At 42.4% G+C, this 20585-nt stretch overlaps 1 protein-coding gene across 4 annotated transcripts in view; it reads left to right on the forward strand.

The window, feature by feature from the left end:
- The first annotated feature begins 279 nt into the window (after nucleotides 1–279).
- Nucleotides 280–20585, forward strand: part of CYTIP (cytohesin 1 interacting protein) — a 39068-nt gene continuing 18762 nt past the window's right edge. For 2 of the 4 annotated variants that reach the window (XM_089519981.1, XM_089519983.1), the window contains exons 1-3: nucleotides 7323–8152; nucleotides 15941–15990; nucleotides 16544–16598. In XM_089519981.1, coding sequence (XP_089376107.1) covers nucleotides 8006–8152; nucleotides 15941–15990; nucleotides 16544–16598 — 252 coding nt within the window. In that variant the 5' untranslated portion in view covers nucleotides 7323–8005. Of the gene's footprint in view, nucleotides 303–7322; nucleotides 8153–15940; nucleotides 15991–16543; nucleotides 16599–20585 lie in introns of those variants that run through there. The other 2 variants (XM_089519982.1, XM_089519984.1) reach the window with 2 other exon arrangements.

Here is a 20585-nt window from a genome sequence, read left to right on the forward strand (position 1 = left end):
GCGCATCTTGAAGAAAACAAGATGTAGCTGCCAAAAACCTTATCTAGGAACAGAGAACGTACAGGTTCTAACAGTGATGAGTTACTGTATGTTTGGATGATCGTCCAGGATGTTTGAAATTTGGACTGATAAGAGATGGAATGTGGAAAACAACCCAGTTTATGCTGAAGAAGAAACTCCTGGACAAAACCCAAAAGGCGGTGGTCATTGGAAAGGCAGAAAGGTTTAAAAGAGAGACTTTTGAAAGCAGTGACTTTGTGATCCTGAATCCGCGGCATCAGATCTCCCATGGCTTCATGAAGGTACCTGATCAATGACTTCAGTGATAGCCATTCTTGTATGCGTGAGTATTGGGTGAATGGTGTGTGTGAGAGCTCTCTTGGTACTTGAATATATGTATGTCTTTATGTTTAATAAATGTTAAATGAATAGTGCAAAACCAAATTTGGTGCTTCAAGTTTCTGTGTGGGCTCCTGCTGGGGTGGGTTTCTTGGAAGAGGAAATATCCAACACAGTCTCAATAAAAACAACTTGGCGTGACATTGTCACCCTAGCACAGACTTTGCCAGAGTTTCTTACTAGAAAGCCAGAGGGACATGGCACTTTGCAATAAATAAGTGGGGTCTGGGTTGCAGTTAGGGCACTCGGTCTGTAAAAGGTTCACCATCACTGTCCTAGAACAAATCATGCTTGCACTCTCCCTGTAAGCCAGGATGACTAAACTGAGGTTTGGCCTTGCTATGAGAAGAAAAGGCTCACACTTTGGACACACAACAAGAAGAAAAGACTCATTAGAAAAGGCAAGGATGCTAGGAAAAGTGGAAGACAGCAGAAAAGAGAAGATGACCGTAAGGCAGATGGATTGACATGATCAGGGAGGTCATGGGCCTGAGCCTGCAGGATATAAGCAGAGAAGTAGAGGACAGGGCTGTGATGACGAACCTAGGGCACGCATGCCACAGGCCCGCATAGGCCACGGAGAAGGAGAAAAAGGCGTGCATGTGCCCATTCCTCCTCCTCCCTGCCATTCCCGGACTCCAGCTGTCTCTCTGACAGCTACCATTAAAAAGGCTTTTTTTCAGTAACCAGTTACAGAATGAAAAGATTTCCAGCAGAGTTTGGAAGTATTATTTTTTGTGACTACAGCTTCCAGGATTCTTTAGCCAGCATGGATAGTGGCCATACTGGTTGAAGGGTTCTGGGAGTTTTAGTTCAAAATTATTAACTTTGCAAAGCTTTGAATACTATAATGCAGGGCGGGTTCTGCCATGGCACTTTGTTGTGACATTTTCATGGAACTTCCATGTTCAAAGGTAATGTATCTCTCAGGAAACAGGGCACTTATGAGGTTCCCTGTATCTTCTGGATTGGAGAGGGTGCAGCATTGCGCACTCCAGTAACATCATGAGCCCATGTGAGAGGTGCCCATGAAGCAGTGTCAGGATTCTGTTAGGTGGTAGTTGTTATTTTATAGTGGTAAGGTTTACAGTTTATAAAGTATAGTTCAATATATTTAAAATAATGACATGTGGGACTAACATATAATAGATGCTTGGTGGTTCAGTTGATGGGAGTTGTAGTGTTTGTACTGGGGAAACAATAATTGCTTGGCTAGTCTGTGGGTGTGAGGAACCTGGTACCAATCCTATCAAGGACAGTCTCTGGGAAAACTTGGCAAAGCCTAAAATGAGAGTATGTGTGAGTGGTGGGCAAATTAGAAAGGGAGCAATGGTATTTTGAGTTATGGAGAAGCCAAAGAAAAGTCTGCAAAGTTACAGGGCGGGGCATTGCTTGTTCTGTGTTTGTGTGGAAAAATTATGTTAGTTCTCTCTGCAGAGGTCATACTGTTTGCTTCATTAGGTAGTGAATAGAGTTTTGCTGATGAAATACAGAAGACTGGTTTACTGAAGTGAGAGAAGTGTGTGGTTCTGACAAGCAGCCTCTGTTTAAGCCAATAATGTTCTACTTCCACCTTATATTTGGTTGTCTGTATTTTGTGTTGCTGTTACTTAGTGATGTTAATATGGACATATTAGCTGCTGAACCTTATGGTTTACATGCTCATGATGTCTTTTAATTGTTTTCATCTATTGCTGCTCGGTCTTAAATGTAGTTTTCTCCTGCCTTTTCAAAATTTCAAGAGCCCCCTTAAGGTTTAAGTGATCGAAATACAGTGATGTTGTTTGTGATACACAACAAAGCAATACCAAAAAAGAAAAGAAAAGAAAAGAAAAAGGGAAGATAGTCTGAGTCACTGGGTGCTAGCTAGTACATTAATCATCTCACTTAAGCAAGTAGAGTGATGATGCTGTCCCCAAGGAAACTGTCTAGTTTGTGTTCAGTAGAAAAACAAGCAACAACATGCAGATGGTTCACTTTTAGCCTACAAAAACAGCTGTGTTTGTCCTATGTTTGTCATTCTGTGCATCTGGCAACAGGTTACACTCTAATATTTTGCAGATGAAAACTGGGATGTGTGTGCCCAGCGAACATCAGAGTGTGGCGAGGATGGCAAAAGTTATCAGTAAGGAAGAACACACCAGCTAGGAGATGCTACAGCATTTTGCTTTTGCCTAAGCCTACTGGGAAGGACAGGTCCTCATATCTCCTCCAGCCCCTCTGCTGATAAAATGGAATGGAATCACAGAGGATTAATCAAGACTGACCCTTCCAAATGGGGATAGCTGAAGTACATGTAATATCAAGTGGTCCAACCTGCCTTAGGCAATCAATAATTTTTATTTGTTGGATTTATTTTTCTCCTTTTCTTTGAATTGGTATTGAGCAAATTCTTATATTTGGCAAGACTGTGTTGGAGGTCAAACCTGACATCCCGTCCTTTTCTCCATGGACCTGGATTTCTGCTATTTAATTTACAACAGCTCAAAACCTCTTCCCAGAAGCAGAATTGCCAGCAGCTGCCGGTAGCTTTTCCCAGCTAGACCAGCCTGTCATTGATTGTTGCTTTCCGAGGGTTGGCAAAGGGACTGATAGCTACAAGGATTGATTTGCAAGGCCGCTAGACATGTCCTCAGCCTGAGCTATAAATAAAAGAGCAGGATGAAAGAAAAAGGAAATAGAATGGCATCAAAGTAGGACAGGAAAGAGAAGAAATGTGAAAGAAAGAGAGAGATTGTTACTTTTTTCTTGTTTTTTAATTTTATGTTTTTTTTAGTAATCCTGATCCATACAATATTTTCTTTTCTTATATAGAAACTGTAAATTTACCCCCCCCCCAAACACAAACCCTCTATCCTTTCTTCCCTTCCACGCCCCCCAGATAAAGTCATAAGCTTTATCCTTGTCAATCACCATAAATATAAATTGTCTTTCAAATAACTGCATGTTGTTTATGCAGTTATATCAATCATATCCATAAGACTTCAGGGAAAACCCATCAGTATGCTCCGTTTATGCTCCATCTACAGAGACAGAAGAAGAAGAAATTGAAAGATTCTATACTGGAGCCCAGGAGGAAGTTGATCACACACCAGAGCAGGACTTGTTAAGCATAGGTGATTGGAATGCAAAAGTACGAAACAGGAGAATCAAAGATTGTAGGAAAATTTGGCCTAGGATCAAGAAATAAGCAGGAGAGTGACTGAATGAATTATGCAATGAATGAATTGTGTAAGGCCAACAGTTTGTTAATTGCAAACACATTCTTCAAGCAATGAAAGAAGTGTTGATATATATGGACATCACCTTATGCAGTGGTGTCTTAGGGTTGGTGTCACTCAGTACTGTAACTCATGGTATCACCCCTTCCCCAATTGACCTCCTCCCATACCATACCATACAGAATCTTTAGTCATATTTTTTGTACTAATGTTACTCATAATTCGTAATTTGCATACATCACTGAATGCAATGGTAATATTTGTGACATAAACAACTAGCACAGTTAAAATTATACTTTTAAATTACAGTATCATATGCACAGCCTAAATGTATTTGCATGTGTCTAAAGTGTAAATTAGGTAAAATGTGATATTTTTAAAGGTTTTTTTTTAAAAATAAAATTTTAATTTAAAAATATTATTTATATATATATATATATATATATATATATAAATAATTTGAATTATTAAAAAAAAACTCTGAGGCTCTCCTTTTCCCCTCACTGAACCTCAAACCCCCCCAAACCATCTCTTCAGCATTTTAATGGGAATGCCACAGCCTGTTTCTGCCAAAATACAGATGTTTGAGAAGCAGTGGTGTCACCCCCCCTTTTCTTAGGGTATCACCTAGTATGGTCTGAATCCCCCGCCCCCCTTAGTGATGCCACAGATGGGCAATATAGAAATCAGATAGACTACATAATTGGAAACAGTAGATGGAGAAGCTCCATTCTCTCTGCAAAAGCAAGACCAGGATCAGATTGTGGCACAGACCATGAACTGCTAATATAAAAAATTAGAAAAAAGCTAAAGAAGAACACTAACCCAACCATCATGCCAAAATACAATCTGAAGAATCACCCTAGAATGAAAAGATAGTGTAAATAGATTTACACTCTTAAACCTAATCTGAGGCTGACAATTTGTGACTTGCCCAAGGTCACCCAGTGGGTTTCCATGGTCAAGTGATTTGAACCCTGGTCTCCCAGTATTCTAATCCAACATTCAAACCATTACACCATGCTGGCTTTCAGAATCTACCCTAATTATAACTAAATCTGTCAACAAATATGGAAAATTTAAAAAGTGGTCCACAGATTGGAAATGCACAGTATACTTTCTGATTCCCAGAGAATGGATTGCAGTAATCACAGGATCATTGCAATAATATCACATGCAAGCAAATGATGCACAAAATTCTACACAAAGTCTTTACTATACATAGAGTGAGAAATGCCAGCTGTCCAAGCTGGGTTCAGGGGGAAAAAAAGAGGCACTAGAGATTATATTGCAAACATACCTTAGGGCACAACCAAATAAAGCCAGCAGAAAATGTGCTAAGCCTTTGATTGTGTAAGATACGAGAAACTATGAACTGATATTTAAAAAATTGGGTGAACCACAGCATTTTATTGTCCTGATACGTAACCTGTGCAACTTGAAACAACAGTCTACCATTCAAGGCAGAATACAGAGAAACAGAATTGTTTCCAAATGGGAAGGGGGTCAGGCACCCTATCTGTTTAAATAGTACACTGAACATATAGTACCTTAAACCAGATTAGACTAAGAGGAAAGAGGTGTGAAAATAGGAGGAAGAAATATCAACAATTTAAGATATGCAGATGACACCATGTTACTAGCTGAAAATAGCAAAGTCTTGAAACAGTTACTGAAGAAAGTCTAAGCAGAAAGTGCAATGGCAGGCTTATAGTTGAACAGTAAGAAAACAAAAATAATGACTACAGATGATTTACATCATATTAAAGTATACAATGAAGACATTGAAATGGTTCAAGATTTTCCATACTTTGATTCAGTCATGAATCAGAATGGAGATTGCAATCAAGAAATCAGAAGAGTTGGACTTGGTAGGGCAACGATGAAGGAACTAGACAAGAGCCTAAAGTGTAAAGATATATAATTGAATACTTAAATTAGGATTATCCATGCCATTATATTTCCAATTTCTTTGTATGGTTATGAAAGCTGGACAGTGAAGAAAACTATTATATAAATAAATAAATATAAATAAAACATATTATTATTATTATTATTATTATTAGAAAGAAAATCAACTAATTTGAAATATGGTGCTGGAGAAGTTGAGAGATACCATGGACAGCTAAAGAAACAAATAAATGAGTCCTAGAGCAAATCAAGCCTCTCCCCAGAAGCCAAGATGACTAAACTGAGACTGTCATTTTTGGCCATATCTCAAGAAGACAAGTCTCACTAGAAAAGACAATATTGCTTGGTATGGTAGAAGGCAGTAGGAAAGGGGGAGGACTGGCACTGAGTCTGTAAGACCTGAGCAGGGCTGTTGATCACAGGTTGGCTTGGAGATCTCTCGTTCATGGGATCGCCATTAGTCAAAGTCAACTTGATGGCAATTAACAACAACAACAACAACAACAACAAGGATTAAATCTGTTCCAAAGTTTTAACTCAAAAGAAATGTTGCATTAATAGCTTGTATAAAGAAAGCTGAAATTTGTTGAAAATTCCAGATGTCTTGTAGGCCACAAAACACTGCTTAGAATACACATGCATGCTACTGCAGAAGAGCCTTATGAAAGGTACCCAACCACATCCACACTGAGGGTCAGACATCCTGGGTTTACAGGAAACAAAACAGCAATGAAACATCTCTTTCTCATGCAAAGGTAGATACCGGAAATCAGAGATAAGCAGTGAAGGTGGGGGGGGGGGGAGTACTGACTACTGACTAAAAGCTAATTTAATTGAGCTAAAGCTGAAAGAGTTATGTTCAAAGGAACTGTGTCAACCCTAACTTCTCAACATTTTGAGGACCTTACCCAAAATGATGTGGGTTTTTTTCATACAACAAAACCTTAATTGTGGGAAATCTAGATATTTTCCCTCAATGTTCTGTTGCAACATTATCATATATTCTCACATTTTAGGCAGTAATATTTTGCCACTGGAAAAATATGATCTCCACTACTTAGTGCCAAAAAAGGAGCTTTGGCTCTCCAGATGTTTTTGCCCATCATCATTATGATCACCATCAGCATCACCATCAGCATCCTCATCCTCACCAGCATTGTGATCATCGTTATTTACACCCCATCTTTTCCCCCTTGGCTAGGCTTTCTATCAATTTTGTAGCCCCAGGCCCGCCCAGGAGTCAAATTTCATCTTGCTCTAAAGTACCCCAAGATGATCTCTAGGGGTGTAGGGGCCATTTGCACATGTTTGGAGCTTCCACTGGACATGACAGCTGTCAAAATGAAATTATGTAAATTTTTAAAAATTGCCTCAATATGTCCCAGAATGTCTTTTAGGGTTCCCAGGCAGGTCCAAAAACATGCTGCTGTGTTCCATAAAGAGTTTTTGGAGGGTCAAAAAAGGCTCCAAGTTCTCCGGGAAGGCTTATGTGGCCCACTAGTTTTCCACAGTTGCTCATCCCTGATGTATTTGTATATTTGTTAGTGGTGATTGGAGGAAACATTGAATGAATGTAATAATATTTCATGGAATCATAGAATCATAGAGTTTAAAGATAGCTCAAGGGACATCTAATCTAATCCCCTGCCATTCATGAATACACAGCTAAAGCACTCTGGAGGATTTAATAAGTGCATTAAATAAAATACTTATTTCATGAAGAATTTGGCTGGTTTTTTAAAAATAAACGTTCAGCTAATTCAGAATCTATTTTACACATGTTTGCTATTTTTATTTATTTTTAACTCCCATCCAAGTACTAACCAGGGCTGATCCTGCTTAGCTTCCAAGAACAGAAGGGTGCTGGTGCCTGTGTAGTCATTCATGATTTATTTTTTTATGGAGTATCTTGAGCCCCTCTGAAACTGGCCAAACAACTCCAGGAAAGCCCTTCTCATGCTTTCTTTCTTTTTTTAAAATCACAATTCTATATTTAAGTAATGCTTTATACCCACTAATTGTTTTCAACCATTTTATTAATCAGCACCATACTATGGGTTTGTTTTTTATAAATGAACTCCCCTGTAGAAAAGCAACAAATGCACCAAATTTAGGGACATTTTAAACCAGATGTTTTTTGAGTCACAAAGTATGAAGGGTCATTTTAAAAAAAATCTTGCACAGTTCTGTTTTCTTTTATGGACTGGAGGCAAAGTGGGGAGGAGGGAAAGAGGAATAAGCAGATTGCTTTAATTGCAAGGCCCAACTCTTGTAAGCTTAAAAAGAAACATTGAGTAATATTGAGAGCTCTGTGAGAAGAGATTTATGTAACCTGCACCTAAACCACAAGTCACATGGGCTCCCCCCCTTTTGGTACTTTTGCTCAGAGCAGAGGTTATGTTTTTAGTTTGCCTCCTCCTCAGTCAAGTCACACTGTGCCAGCCTGGTTTGAATGACTTCAAGCTGAATCCAAGATGTCCTTAAAGAGGCTCATTCAGCAGAACCGCAATGCCAACTCTGTGGGCTACTATGGGGAACCCATCAGTGGCCCACCACAGGACAACAAAAGCAGCAAGATATTCACAAATCCAATGGGGACTTTGTCTAGAGACTACAAGCAGGTATGTTTTCACTTGAGAGCTATGCTGGACTTATTGTTCGCCCACCTTTTAAATGGCTGTACTGACCTTGGGCAAGTCACACTCTCTCAGACTCAGGGGAAAACAAAGGCAAACCTCCTCTGAACAAATCTTGCCAAGAAAACCCCATGAAAGGTTTGCCTTTGTGTTGCCATAAGTCAGAACGACTTGAAGGCACATAACAACTGTGGGCTCCATAGTCCATCTATTTTCAAGGTTTGGCTAAAATGAGACCTAACGTGCCAATGACTATTGGCTAACATAATATGTCAGATTAAATCCCATGTTAATCTGTCACGTCTAGCCCTGCTGTGAGGCAAGAGCCTTTTGTCAACAGATTTGGGTTGTCATGAATGGGCAACAAATTCCGATTTATTGACTTTGTTCTCTCTGCATTTTTGTCCTCAAGGATGGGGAGTGGGGTTTGTGAGATTTTTGTTTTGCAGGCTGGAATAACTTGTATGGCTTTGGTTTTGCTGTTCTGCCCAGGAGCAAATTCTCTTGAGCCAGCCCTGCTTCTTGAACCTATAACAGTTGCTGAATCCCAGAAATTTGGCAGGTGAAGCCCCCCCCCCCCCCAGCTATGTCTTTCACATTGGGGGAAGGAATCACTACATTTCCATTTGCTTGAACTTCTCCAGTGGGTATAATATGGCAGGAGGCCACTTCTGCCCTCAGGCAGAGTAGAGCAGTTGCCCTTGCAGGTGATTTGGGGTGTCATGAGTGGGTAGCATCTTCTTCCTTTTAAACTATTGTTCTTGGTATTTTTTTTGAGGGAAAGGGCCTTAGGGAATTTTCCATCTCTTGTCCCAAAATAGTGGGCTGCTTTAGGAAGTGGTGTAGCTATGGGAGGGCAAAATAAGCATTGCTCCCCCCATAGATTCTGTCTTCCCAGATGACATTTTCCTTCAGTTGTTCGGGGAGATACTAAAAATCAATCACATGTAGAACACACCTAAAATATTTGCTCTGTTCACCTTTCCTTGGTAACTTTGCCTGCCCCTTTTCTTTGTATGCCCAAAGTACAGTATCTAAATGCTCACTGAAGTTTTACATTACTGAATACTAGAAATTGCAGGAGCAAGGGCAGAAAATTTCATCAGGAGAGCAGAATTCTTATTGAGGGGGCAATGCCCTCCATTTGCCCCTCTCCCATCCCATAGCAACAGCCCTGCCGTAACTTAAAACTGCAACTGAATATTTTGAAACACAATGTGGGTAACCCAAAGAAAAGGGCAGGCCAAAGGAATGTGATCTATGACTCTGAGCATGAATGATTTTCAGTGTCTCACTCTCTGCAAGGCAAGAAATTTGGGATGGAAGGAAGATTTCATGCCAATGATACTTATGAGGGGCAATGTCTCCATTCAGTACCCCCCTGGCTTTAAGTACTACAGTGGTTCCTTGGTATCCACTAGGGTTTGGTTCCAGGGGGCCCCATGGATACCAAAATCTGTGAATGCTCAAGTCCCATTAAATACTATGAATAGTAAAATGGTGTCCCTTATATAAAATGGCAAAATTGAGGTTTGCTTTTGGGAATTTATATATTTTTAAAATATTTTCAACCTGTGGATGCTTGAATCAGTGGACAAAGAATCTGTGCATACGGAGGGTCAACTGCATACATTTTGCCTGTGTGTGGTTGTATGTGTGTATGTGTGTATGTCCTTAAAGAGGGTCAACTGCATACATTTTGCCTGTGTGTGGTTGTATGTGTGTATGTGTGGATGCCATTTACCTTTCCACCTGAGGCAACCTGGGTTTGCTACAGGCATGACACTGGGATCATTGAGGAGATGGCAACTCTGGCTGAATCTAATGGAATCAGCCAGGATCTGGAGTATTTGCTCACAGTCTGGTTAGATTTTTAAAGCAATCACAGACATCATGAACCTTGAAGTCCAGATCGATGTGTAGTTAAACCCACCTCTGGCAAGAAGTTAGGTGCTGCTGCTTGCTAATTGCCTATTTGTGCCCAACTTGGGACCACACTCTATTTTAAAATGTGCTGAGAAAGAATTATATTTTTAATCAAGAGAGGTTCTTGCTTTGTTTCTTCAAGTGTCATTTATTTAACTTCAGCCAGTGGAGACAATGATGGTCCAAGAGAGGCCTTTTTTGCAGTAATAACAAAAGCTGATTAACATTAACCAAGTTTTTGAACCACTGTTTCACATGGTGATGGTGGTATGTATCCCAGCCTGATATTTCTTTTTTCCTTCTTCATTTTAAAGACAATTTTAGTTCTGTATTTTTCTTTACAGAATAGATTTTAAAAAATATTTTTTCAGAAGTCTACAGGTTGCATGTATAGTCAGTCCTCCACACTGCTCTCTTTACTACTTTAATTTTGACAAATGTCTGCTTATATAAGTTGCATTTTCTGACCTAATAAAAGCAGGTAATTTCATTGAGAGGAGTGATGAGATGCCTCCCCTTGGTGGAAATGGGAAACTTCTGCTAAAATATAAAAACAATCTTCATGAGAGAAGAGGATACTAAGAACTAGGAATAAAATAATCCATAAAGTATCTGCCATCCCATCTGTTTATTCCTCTAGGTGGAATTACAGGGGACCCTTGGTATCTGCTGGGGTTTAGTTCTAAGACCCCCCCCCCCCCCTTTCCGGGTGGATTCCAAAATCCATGGATGCTCAAGATCCATTAAATACAATGGCATAGTAAAATAGTGTCCTTGTTTGCCTCAGGGTCACCTTAAGTTGGAAACAACTTGAAGGCACACAACAACAATATGGCAAAATCAAGATTTGTTTTGGGGGATTACACACACACACACACACACACACACACACACACACACTGCACTTTGAGACCCCTCTAACTGCCCTGGCTCAATGCTCTGGAACTCTGGTCTCTGTGAGGCATTTAGCCTTCTCTGTCAGATTGCTCTGGTGGTGCCACAATAAACTACAATTCCCAGGATTCCATAGCACTGAGCACTGGCAGTCAAAGCAGTGTGTTTTGGACACAGATATCCTCCTTTTGTGAGTTAATCCAGTCCCTAGCCTTTATATCTCTCTCACACACTGCAGGAATAATAACCCACTTTGAGACTGCTTTAACTCAATGCTAGGGAATCCTGGGAATGCTAGTATTTGGGAGACATTGAGACCTCTGTTAGAGATGGCTCTGAGACCACAACAGACTACAATTCCCAGGATTCCCCAGCACTGAGCAGTCTCAAACTGGACTATTTCCTCAGTGTGGATGCACCTGGTGAGGAATCCTGGGGACTGCAGTTCAACTACGTTTGGAGAGTTATATGACTCCCTGTCAGAGATAGCTCTGGGGCCACAGTGTACTACAATTCCCAGCATTCCGCAGCACTAACCCAGGACAATTAAATCACTCTCGAACTGGATTATTTCCTCAGTGTGGATGCAGCTTTGGTGAGGAACTCTGGGCATTTCAGTCCAGCTATGTTTTATTTCTGCAGTGTATTTTGAACCAGAGACCAGACAGCCTCCTCCTTTTCCAGGATATGTCCTCTTCTGTCAAATTTCAAAATGTCCTCCATTTGGATCATGGCTAAGAAGCATGAATTTATAATTACATGGGTGTTTTTAGCTTTTATTTTTGGTCATGTCCTACATATTTTGCTTGAGTGCCCTACATTTAGGGGTGAGGGCATTGGCCACCTTGGTCAGAGAGCTTTACAGGGGTTTAACTGCCATTCTGCTGTTGTGCTGGAACAAACCACCATTCCCAGAATTCCATAGCATTCAGCCGAGGCAGTTAAAGTGGTCTCAAACCAGATTATTTCTCCAGTGTAGATGCAGCCCAAGACTTTTGCCTCTCTTATGCCTGAGATTTCAAAGCCCAGCCCTGGCACCACAACAAACTACAAATCCCAGGATTCCATAGGATGGAGTGATGAGAGTGAAAGCAGTGTCAAACTGCTTTAATTCTGCAGTGTGGCAGCAGCCTAAGTGTGCTTAATGCAGTTCTTAACATGGTGCACCTCTTGCAAACCGAGTCTCAAGACTTTTTTGTTTAACAACTTGTACCCATTAACTCCATTTCATGTCTCCAATACAGACAAAACAAGGCAAAGATTAATTAAATGATTGATTAATATCCCACCTTTCTCCCGGTACAGAAACCAAGGCAACATACAACTTCAAAAACATGATACAATTCTTAAAAATCCTGTTAATACAAAAGTTAAAAAACAGCTAAACCAACTTTAATTTAAAAGAGGTCTATCATATATAGTAGTGCAGTGGTTTGAGTGTTGGACTAGGACTCTGGGAGACCAGAGCTGGAATCCCCACTCAACCATGGAAACCCACTTGGTGAACTTGGGCAAAGCACACTCTCTCAGCCTTGGAAGAGGACAATGCCAAACCTCCTCTGAGCAAATCATGGCAAGAAAATCCTGTTACAGGTCACACTTAGGGTCTGCTGTGTATCAGAAATGACTTGAAGGCACAGAACCACCAAGTGGAACAGGACTGGATCCAGAAGGTTCTGGAAGGCTGTGAGAAGACTAAGACCATCGGAAAACACATATTTCCGATGGTCTTAGGAACCGAGACACCACTCCAATATGGCTGGAGGTCACCGCAACATGAGGAACTGTATTAAAGGGTTGCAGCATTAGAAAGGTTGGGAACCACTGATGTAGATGAAGGTGTTTGACTTTCCTAGGCTTTTAAATAGAAGTGTAGCTATTGACAACCATTGGCATTAACCAAAAGGTAATTTATTGGAGTGCTCAGCTAAACTTTCAATAAATCCATGGCTATTGTTTGTGTTCGTTGGAGTTTTGTTCTTCAGTTGTCACCTTGCTTTGAGCCTTCACCACAGCGTGGGCAAATCTGTGTGATGAAAACACAAAACTGGTTATAAATATCTGTTACAAGTTTTGTGCATGCTGGAATGCAATTCTAAAGCTTGGCTTTGTTCCACACAAAACAACACATTTGGTCCAGGACAAAACACTGGACAAAACATTCTTCTTTGACCAGCATAAATGTGACAAAACAAGATGAGTCCAGCTTGCGGGTGTTTGGTCATTTTTGAAATGTTTCCAAAACATGCAAAACCTTGCTCTGTGACAACCAGAAATGAAACCTGTTTGGTCACAACAACCGAACAAAATAAATATGTGTGTTTTCTACACTTGGTAATAGTTTTCTATCATACTCATTTTAGCTCTCTTAGGGTACTTTCACACTACACAGTTATAGCGACACAATTCCACTTTAATTGCCATGGTTCCATCCTATGAAATCCTGGGATTGGCAGTCTAGGAAGGCACATTCGGATTTCTCGGCCAGAGATCTCCTTTCGAGTCTCTAATCAAACTAGTGATGCCAGAATTCCATATGATACAGTTAAAGTGGAATCATAGAACTATATTAATATAGTGTGAATGGGCCCATAGGCTGGAATCCTCAATCTAACTACCCAAATGCAAGTTCACTTAGACTCAACAAAGCTTACTTCCTATTAGGCATGCATGAGATTGCATTTTTGATATCCCCCCTCCAGTCTTATTGAAGCCAGCTTCCTTCATGAGAATAATTTTGATGGACCTTAACCATGTTGTTCACACTGTCCAATTCATTGGCTATTTGAGATTATCAGAAGAACTCTTTAAAGCTTAGACAAAGTTTGAAGGAATCCCATTCACATTAAACCATTCTTGGAATGATGGCTACCTAACTTTCCAGTGAGTTTTCCAGAGAAAACTTTCTAGAGTTTTCATGCTTTTGATTATTCAGTTTGAACATCATGTATATGACCATGTTATATGGCATATTACAATTTCTTCATGGAGAATATTTCTATACATCACTGTAGAAGTGTCTGTAGGGATGCCTGAACTCAACTGGAATAAATTTTCCTCAAACAATGCCACATGGGTTTTAAAATTAGCAGTTTCAAGTTCCGCACAAACTCTCCTGGATCTGGCATGGTTCCAACAACAAATTCAAACTCCTTCTCAGTCGTTTAGTTTACATATATTCTTGAACATGATTCCTGTTTAATCCTGCGTATTTCATCTAAGGAACAAGAAGAGAATGTAATAGAGCTGGGTGGAAAAAAAGTTCTGTATAGTTATTCTGAGAGCCAGCATGATATAGTGGTTTGAGCACTGGACTATGAATGGAAACCAGGGTTCAAATATCAGCCTCAGGGGATGACAATGGCAAGCCCCCTATGAAGAAATCTGTCAAGAAAACCCCATAATAGGCTCACCATAAGTCAGAAACAATGTGAAGACACACAACAACAACATTGTTAATCTATATGGCTGCATGCTGCAATTAGGTAGTACTGATCCGACTGATATATAGCTGTCTGTCACTGAAATTGTGTTGTTGTGTGAATGCTGCAACTAGATAGTACTGATCTAACTGATATATAGCTGTCTGTCACTGAAATTGTGTTGTTGTTGTGTGCCTTCAAGTCATTTCTGACTTATGGTAATCCTAAGGCAAACTTTTCATGGGGTTTTCTGGGGCTGAGACTGTGCGACTTGCCCAAAGTCACCCAGAGGGCTTCCAAAGCCAAGTGGAAAATCAAACCCTGGTCACCAGAATCATAGTTCTACTCTCAAACCATGACACCATTCTAGAAAGACATAGGACCTTATCACACGAGGCACTTACCACACTGGAATCGTGGCCCAAATGCTTCAGAAGCACAGAGGTGGGATTGCCAGTGGTGCTTCTGAAGCATCACTGAAGCGCGTTCTGCGCTTCTCCCGTTGACGAATCGTTTGCAGAGCAGCCATTTATGTAATAATGGGATCTTCCGTTATGCAAAAAATGGCTGCTCCATAAATGCTTTGGCAACGGAAGAACAGCAAAATGCCTCAATGATGTTTGAGAAGAGCGGCCGGTGATCCCACTCCTGTGCCTCTGAAGTGTTTAGGCCACAATTCCAGCGCAGTAAGTGCATCATGTGATGAGGGCCATAAATGCACATAATTATTCATAATGTGTATTGTATCTATTAGCAAACTGTGTAAGACAGAAGAAACTAATTCTGTAACACAGCATGACATTTGTTTGTGGAATTGTTGCGGGAGGCATTAGGTGACATACATTTGAAGACAGGATTAGAGAAATATCCACGTTCGCCAACACAGGAATTACAGCTCATGTTCTTATGAACACATTCATGAAGAATGATTCTTTTACTGGCTGCTGTTCATGAATGCTACCAAAGCAGTTTCCAGTACTGTTCCCTGTATGTACTGTATATACTCGACTATATGTCGCCCTCATGTATAAGCTGAGGGCAAGTTTTGGGGCAAAATTATGGATTTTGCTATAGCCCATGGATAAGTCAAGGGTAAAATTTAGGGGCATATAGCAAAGGATCTAAAGGATAATAATAATAATAATAATAATAATTTGTTTTATTTATATACCGCTATTCCAAAGATCATAGCGGTGAACAGCAAGTAAGCTAATTAGCAAGTAAGCAAAGCAAAACAATGTCAAAGAACTTAAAAATTCCAGCAGACATAACTCTTTGTGTTTTCTCTTAAGACTGGATGGATGGGGGAGGGGGGGTCCGTGCTTTCAGGACATATTATATGCTTGATTTTCACCAGGGGATGATTCCTTCTTTTAAATAAGAGTTAAGATACATTGCTTACATTGACACATGGATAAGTCAACTCAAGAATCCCAGCTCTGATTCCACATTTTAATAAATTTTGTTTTGTAGAAAATATTAAATTTCTAATGAAACTGACTGGCTTCTTTTTATGCCTTCATGCCTCTAGCTTCCTCTGAGTAGAAAGTGTTCCTTGGGTGACTCCTCTGGACCACAAAGGTAATAATGACATAATTTCTCCCTCTTAATACCAACCTATTATACTACTGTTGGCAATATTTGGGTGAGTAGATATACTGAGGCATACTATTAAATGGCAAAGATATACATGTTAAACAATCACTACAGTGAAAGCTTTAGGATGGAGAGTGATGGAGGGACTGAAGCAACGCAATTTTGCAGTAGCCATTACAAACTACCATAACAGATACAGTAGTAGTGTTTTGGCATTACATACATTATGTATATGCAAATATTCCAAAATCTAAAAAAAAATTAAAATTGATAGTCCCAAGCATTAGGGAGCCTTAGGGTTAAGGGAGATTCAATCTGTATTAGCAGTGAAGTGCTCTTCAGAGAAGTGTGGTAAGGGCACAGTGAGTTTTCAGTTATATAATTTCTCCATAATGCAACAAATAAAAAACAAAAACAAATAATTTTTTTAAGCGCAATATGGTACATTTTCAGGTGAATGGCACATTTATCCTAAATAAAATATTCAGAAACTTTTGACTAAAGTTACTAACTTTGGTGCTTGTTTGCTTGTGTGCAGAAAGTCACTTAAAATCTTCAAAGATGATAATGAAACATTTGGATTTGAAATTCAGGTAAGGCACTTATTATTTTTATTGTTGTTGATGCTTTTTATGTAATGATAATACAATAATTATTATATTACTAATTTATATTATAATATAAATAATAATAATATTATAATACAATATAAATAATAATTATATTGTAATACAATATAAAATAATTATATTATAATATATATTTATATAATCTATAATATATAATCTCTCTCTCTCATTATTATCCTTCCTTTCCCCAAAAGTCAGGACTCAAAGCAGCTTAAAAGTTAAAAGAAAAATACAATTAAATTAAAACATACCACTCAGTAAAATAATAACATGCAATGGACAGGATAAATGATATGGTATGTTAGTCAATATTGGAATGTATGGAATATTAGCAAGAAACGTAAAAAGTGCGATAAGTAACACATAAAAGATAGTAGATTGGGAAGTGAAAGGAAAAGAAGACAAAAGAAGATTATGTATTTGTATTTTTTAAACTGTTTTTGGTATGTATGGTTGTAAATGCGATTGAAATACTTAATAAAGATATTTACAAAATAATAACATACAATTTTTAAAAGATAAAAGTGCTTAAAAACAGTACACTTAAAACAGTACATCACCCCACTCCATTCTTTATAGACTCGCTGTTTTAAAACTCTGTCTGAATAAAAAGATTAGCCTGCTGGTGGAAGGATAACAAAGACAGGGCCACTGTGGCCACCCTGGGGACAGTGGTGTCACTACAGGCATTCTGGGGTGACACCCCAGAAGAGAGGTGACATTTGGTCGGGCTCCCTTCCATGTGCTCTCCCCTCGTGGCCAGTGTGCGCGGGGCCTTTAAGAGACACCTGGGGGGAAGCCAGGGAGGAGCCTGCCAGGTGAGAGCGGCGGGTATAAACGCCGGGCAACCGGACCCTCCCTGACACGCCCCCTTTTGCCTCCTCGCCGGACCACCTTCGCCACCAGAGCTGCGCCTTCTGCCGGGCGGCCTCCTCCCGAGGTGTCGGAGGTGCGCATCTGCGCACCGCCCTGGGAGTGCCGCCCACGGACTGGGGAGCACCGCAGCGGGACTCTTTTGTGACTCTGGGTGTTGTGACTGGCTTTGGCGTTTGGCGGCCAGTGTGCGCGGGGCCTTTAAGAGACACCTGGGGGGAAGCCAGGGAGGAGCCCGCCAGGTGAGAGCGGCGGGTATAAACGCCGGGCAACCGGACCCTCCCTGACACGCCCCCTTTTGCCTCCTCGCCGGACCACCTTCGCCATCAGAGCTGCGCCTTCTGCCGGGCGGCCTCCTCCCGGGGTGTCGGAGGTGCGCATCTGTGCACCGCCCTGGGAGTGCCGCCCACGGACTGGGGAGCACCACAGCGGGACTCTTTTGTGACTCTGGGCGTTGTGACTGGCTTTGGCGTTTGGCGGCCAGTGTGCGCGGGGCCTTTAAGAGACACCTGGGGGGAAGCCAGGGAGGAGCCCGCCAGGTGAGAGCGGCGGGTATAAATGCCGGGCAACCGGACCCTCCCTGACACGCCCCCTTTTGCCTCCTCACCGGACCACCTTCGCCACCAGAGCTGCGCCTTCTGCTGGGCGGCCTCCTCCCGGCACCGCCCCGGGAGTGCCGCCCACGGACTGGGGAGCACCGCTGCTGCGGAACTGCGCAGCTGCGCAGCTTTATTGGGCTAGGGAGGCTTGGGTAGCCCGAGAGCAGAGGATGCCTGGGGTGGCTAACCTCTGCTCTTTAAATGGCCATACGGGGGTGGGGGGAGGCTTGGGATGTGGGGGATGCCTGGGCCGGGGATAACATCCTCACGGGCGGAGCTCCAATTGAGGTAGTGTGGGGCAGGGGGAGGTATGGCGGTGGGAGAAGGGACTTGCGTTCCAGGGGAAGGAGGGATCGATGCATCATATCTATCTCTCCTTCCTGTCCCCCTCCCAACCTTAGGGACCTGAGGGTCGCTCCAACCGTGCCACAAACCCTGTCGCTGCTCCTGTGCAATGCCAGATCAATAAACAACAAGACCCACATCCTCCACGATATGTTGGAGGACCAAAAGTGTGATCTGGCTTGCATTACCGAGACCTGGCTTGGGCCTGAAGGGGATGCTGTGTGGGCTCAGGCCCTGCCTGCCGGGTTCTCGGTGAAGGACCAGCGCAGGTTAGGTGGGCGGGGAGGGGGTGTGGCCTTGATACACAGTAACACCGTATCCCTCACCAGGAACCACATCCGACAGACCTCCTATATTGAGTGTATTTACCTGACCCTGAAGGCTAGGGACAGTCTAGGGATTCTGTTAGTGTATCGGCCACCCCGTGCGCTAGCGGACTCCCTTAACGAGCTGACACAGCTGGTCGCGGAGCTGATGCTGGAGACGCCCAGGCTACTTGTCCTGGGTGATTTCAACATCTCCCTCACGGCCAGCTATGTTCCATCCGGTGCGGCTCGGGAATTCATGGATACCATGGCGGCCATGGGCCTGTCCCAGCTCATACAGGGTCCTACGCATTGTGCGGGTAATACTCTCGATTTGGTCTTCTGTTCGGAGGCGGAGAATCCGTGGGTGGAAATAGCTAATGTTTCCCCCCTGTCATGGACGGATCATTTCCTGGTAGAGGCGAAAATCAAGGTCTCTACCCAGATCCCCCCTGGGGGTGGCGGACCAGTTAGGATGGTCCACCCTCGAAGGCTGATGGAACCCAAAAGGTTCCAGGAAGCCTTAGAGGGGTCCATGGTTGGAAGCGACGGCGACTCTGTTGATGCCCTCACCGCTATCTGGAATACCGGTCTTTCAAGGGCTATATACAGTATCGCTCCTAAGCGCCCTCTCAGGCCCGCTTCCAAATGCAAGCCCTGGTATACGGAAGATCTCCGGGCAAGGAAGCGGTCACTGCGACGGCTAGAGTACCGTTGGCGGAAACACCTTTGCTTAGACGACAAGGCTCTCCTAGACCAACTGTTAGAGGACTACGGAGAGGCAATACGAGCAGCAAAGAATTTGTTCTATGGTGCTCGTATTGCGTCCGCAGAGTCGCGTCCGGCAGAGTTGTTCAGGGTGGTCAGGGAGCTAACTCAGCTCCCTCCCGCTCAGAACCAGATCCTTGAACCTACTAAGGCCTGCTGTGACTTATTTAACGACTTTTTTGCGGATAAAACCTCTCGGATAAGCGAAGGTCTGAACGCCGACATTTTAGCAGAACCTAAGGTAGAGGTGTCCGGAGCCTCCGTGGACTTTATTAAACTAGATCGGTTTGAGTCGGTAAGTACCGAGGATGTGGACAAGATCCTCGGAAGTGTTCGGAAGACAACCTGCTCTCTCGATCCCTGTCCCTCGTGGTTAGCGGCCCAGGGGGGATCGGCGGTAACAACTTTGTTACGCCAGATAGTTAATACATCTTTGAGGGATGGGCAATTTCCATCACAACTGAAATTGGCCATAGTAAAACCTATTCTAAAAAAGCCCTCCCTCGACCCCCTGGTTCATAATAATTATCGGCCTGTTTCGCTGCTACCATTTTTGGGAAAGGTGATCGAGAGAGCGGTTGCAATCCAGCTTCAGGCGGTCTTGGATGAAACGGATTATCTAGACCCATTTCAAACTGGCTTCCGGGCGGGCTACAGGGTTGAGACAGCCATGGTCGCCTTGGTCGATGATCTCCGTCTGGGCATTGACAGGGGAAGCGTGTCCCTGTTGGTGCTCTTGGACATCTCAGCGGCTTTCGATACCATAGACCATGGTATCCTTCTGGGACGCCTGGCAGAGGTGGGAATCGGGGGCACTGCGCTGCAGTGGTTCCGGTCCTACCTCTCTGGGAGGTCCCAGATGGTGCAGCTGGGAGACGTGTGCTCCGACGAGAGGCCCCTTAAAACCGGGGTCCCTCAAGGGGCCATTCTGTCTCCCATGCTATTTAACATTTACATGAAACCGCTGGGAGAGATCATCCGGAGACATGGGGCGCGGGGTTATCAGTACGCTGATGACACCCAAATCATTTTCTCTATGTCTCCGACTGATGCAGTGACTG

The sequence above is a fragment of the Sceloporus occidentalis genome, unplaced genomic scaffold (genome assembly GCF_023333645.1).
Source record: "Sceloporus occidentalis isolate IW3139 unplaced genomic scaffold, rSceOcc1.0.p SCAF_4, whole genome shotgun sequence".
In the NCBI taxonomy this organism is placed as follows: Eukaryota; Metazoa; Chordata; class Lepidosauria; order Squamata; family Phrynosomatidae; genus Sceloporus; species Sceloporus occidentalis.